This window comes from Anneissia japonica, unplaced genomic scaffold, assembly GCF_011630105.1.
Source record: "Anneissia japonica isolate Jap-2015-1 unplaced genomic scaffold, ASM1163010v1 scaffold108273_len470852_cov203, whole genome shotgun sequence".
In the NCBI taxonomy this organism is placed as follows: Eukaryota; Metazoa; Echinodermata; class Crinoidea; order Comatulida; family Comatulidae; genus Anneissia; species Anneissia japonica.
The window spans coordinates 383,102-386,244 of record NW_022686840.1 but is presented as its reverse complement, the minus strand read 5'-3'; the positions used below and the strand labels follow the sequence as shown (position 1 = coordinate 386,244).

General features: G+C 35.2%; 1 protein-coding gene across 2 annotated transcripts in view; it reads right to left on the bottom strand.

Annotated features, from left to right (window-relative positions):
• LOC117117763 (H(+)/Cl(-) exchange transporter 7-like) overlaps window positions 1–3,143 on the bottom strand; it is a 12,101-nt gene that overhangs the window by 3,504 nt on the left and 5,454 nt on the right. The window contains exons 7-9 of one of the 2 annotated variants that reach the window (XM_033262188.1): window positions 2,220–2,271; window positions 1,699–1,912; window positions 838–970 (exon numbers count right to left, since the gene is read on the bottom strand). In XM_033262188.1, coding sequence (XP_033118079.1) covers window positions 838–970; window positions 1,699–1,912; window positions 2,220–2,271 — 399 coding nt within the window. The remainder of the gene's footprint in view (window positions 1–837; window positions 971–1,698; window positions 1,913–2,219; window positions 2,272–3,143) is intronic. The other variant, XM_033262198.1, reaches the window with a different exon arrangement.

The following is a 3,143-nucleotide window of genomic DNA, read 5'->3' as shown; positions in this document are numbered from 1 at the left end:
AAAGAACCCAGTACATCCTTCGAGACGAGTAGGGGGATACCCCGGTGTACTGGAACAGACAGCCCCTGTGGTGGACGACGAGAGTTGCTGGTACCGGGTTACCGGGTAGCACAGACACGAAGGGACCCCTAGGGGCGAAGAAAGTCATTGATCGAGTTCCTAGTCCACACATCAAGCGCCCTGAGCATCTTACATTAGATGGATATGTGCGCTATATAAAAACTACACTATTATTATTATTATTATTATTATTATTATTATTATTATTATTTAAGAATTTTACATTTGTTTACACATTGCAGTTGGCCTAAAATATAAATTTATAAATATTATTGTTTATTTAGCATTTAGCTAGTAAAGCGTTTTGGCAGCAGTCAACAAGGCTTTGCTCGGTTCATTGGCATGTTAGAGGCTACGGCTGATTTATTACATCTCATCAAAGAACATTGAATTCTAGCAAGGTAACTGCAACTGAAAAATTGGCACTAGCTGGATGCAAAAGATCGTAACATGGAGGATAAACACCACGGATCTAGGCCTGCCTTGCCCTGGAGTTGTTATTTTGATAAACAACTTAAATAACAACTCCCTGGCCTTGTTTATGACATTTTACTGCTGAGCGAGCGCCATAGTATATTGGCTTAAGATAAGAAATTTTGTTTCACTGCTCTATGACATCGTGGAAATCACATTTTTCATGAAATTTTCGGGATATTTAAAAAAATCGGGAGATATTAATAAAAATCGGGAGAACCCGCGAATTTTCGGGAGACTTGGGATCTCTGATATACATGTATATAATTACATTATTTGAGGTTCAGTATGACTCGTACTTACCTCCTCCTGTGGATCCTGAGGATCAACAACAGGAAAACCATTGTGGTTAGAATCAGATGAGCTAAGCACATCAATTATCCGACCAACTTTCTCAATACTGTTTAAGGTCACTACTGGGCGATTCATGATCTCACTGAAAAACAACATAACAACAATGATTACACTATAATAATAGTAGAATATAATACAAAATAATATAAGAATAATAATCCAAATAATAGTAAAAGATCTGTGGAATTCATAGTGCTGTCCATACTGTAATCAACCACTCTAAACATGTGGGATATATGCCCATGTACCTGGCCTAGTCCTGACTGGTCAGATATTTGATTGACACACGGAAAGTTCAATTGGAAACAGCCTCAACCACACGCAATGCACAGCCTACTCTACCCCGGCCTCCATCAAATATTTCAGGTCATATATCGTAAAACCTCGAATAGAAGCACAGGGCTTCTATTTTTTTGAGAACTCCGGTTAGGCTTCTTTTCAAGGCGACTTTTGCAAAGTAAATCAGGAAATTCTTTTCAAAATGAATGTTGTGAATTGTGTGAATTACTACTATAAAACAATAAATAGCGTAAATGTAACATTAATCTGTATTAACCAGCATTAAATCACCTAAACTACTGTATAAACCAAGCATGATTAATTTATTTTGTTTCTTTGAACTTCATGTACAGTGTGCACTTTACTATTTCAAAGAAATGGGCTTCTTTTCAAGGCTACTTTAGAAAAATAAAGAGGAGGCTTCAAATCGAGATGGGCTTCTTCTCGAGATTAAGGCCATTGGGCTTCTATTCAAGGTTTTATGGTACATCAATTGTAAACGTAGACAAAATAAAAAAAATCCATAAATACCTTGCATGGATATTTGCTGTTAATTGCGGAGGTTCCCAGGGAAGTATAGGAACACTCTGCAGCTGTATGTGAATATCGTACAGGCCTTCGTTGAAGAGATCACCAATCCACTTGGCAAACACCAGCACAAGCATGAGAGGAAGGCCGTAGGTGATGTTGCCAGTTGCCTCTATCAATATCACAGTCAGGCTAATTGTCATACGAAGAACACCACCTGTTGAATTTTAATAAAAAGATGTGTCAATAGAGGGCACCGTTTGTAGAGAGTGCTGTTTGTGGATGGTAGAGTTATATGAATTTTTTTAAAACAATATCCTAATATCATAAAAAAAATTCAATCATTAATGATAACGGGAATAATAAAATTTATATTCTTTGTATATTTAATGCCATCAAATTAAAAATGGTTGTCAGTAGCTGAATCGGAGTATTCTTATTACCAAATCACAAAACTAAATGTATTAAAATCGTAGAGCATATGACACTGAATTGTGTAATGTAAAATATTGTGTATGTCTTACCTAGTTGTGCTGCTGCCCCAATCAGTGCATATTTTCCTGGATCAGACAGTTGCTAAGAAAGTAATAAAATATCTTACTTTGCAAATTGTTATAAACACTTCTTTCAATGAAACTTTTTATAAATACAAAAACATATTTAAAAGAAACAATGAACATTTCTTTTTAATAATGAAATTTACAAATAAAGATGAAACTGTTTGAAAAGAAAAAAAAAAACAGGTTTGCAAGTATGAAGACCTGTTACTAGTGGGTTAAGATGCTTGCCTTCTAATATCACGGTGTTGGGTTCGAATCCTGCAGATTCTACTAAATTTCAAAATAAAATTCTACATAAGCACTTGTTAGAGTACTATGTTGTTACGTCACGACACCACGTGATACTACTGAAGTCAACTGGATTCATTGTCTCCACTGACAAACCACTGATCCCAATTTCTAACATAATTATTATGTGTTATAATTTTAATTTTCTTTGTAAATTTTAACTGACGATTAAATATGTGTTAGATAACTAATATAATGCAAGCCTTTGTGTTTTGAGTACATTTTGATTGTGAATTATGTTTTTAAATGCCTATTCCAGAAAGCCTACTTAAAACCATTAAGATTTATGAAGTCATTCAGGCGTAATGACCGCTTTACCAAAGTCAATAAAGGGCGCCACCTGGTGTTGCGACGACACTTGCATTGTACTCTATAGAAGCAGCAGGTAGAGAGCAACATGTTGGAATAAAAAGTCAACAACTTTGATATACTTACTGCAGCGGGTGCAATAGTATTGAGGAGCTGTCTCTTATACACATCTAGATGTGTATAAGAGACAGGTAGAATATAATACAAAATAATATAAGAATAATAATCCCAATAATAGTAAAAGATCTGTGGAATTCATATTGCTGTCCATACTCTGTCTCTTATACACAT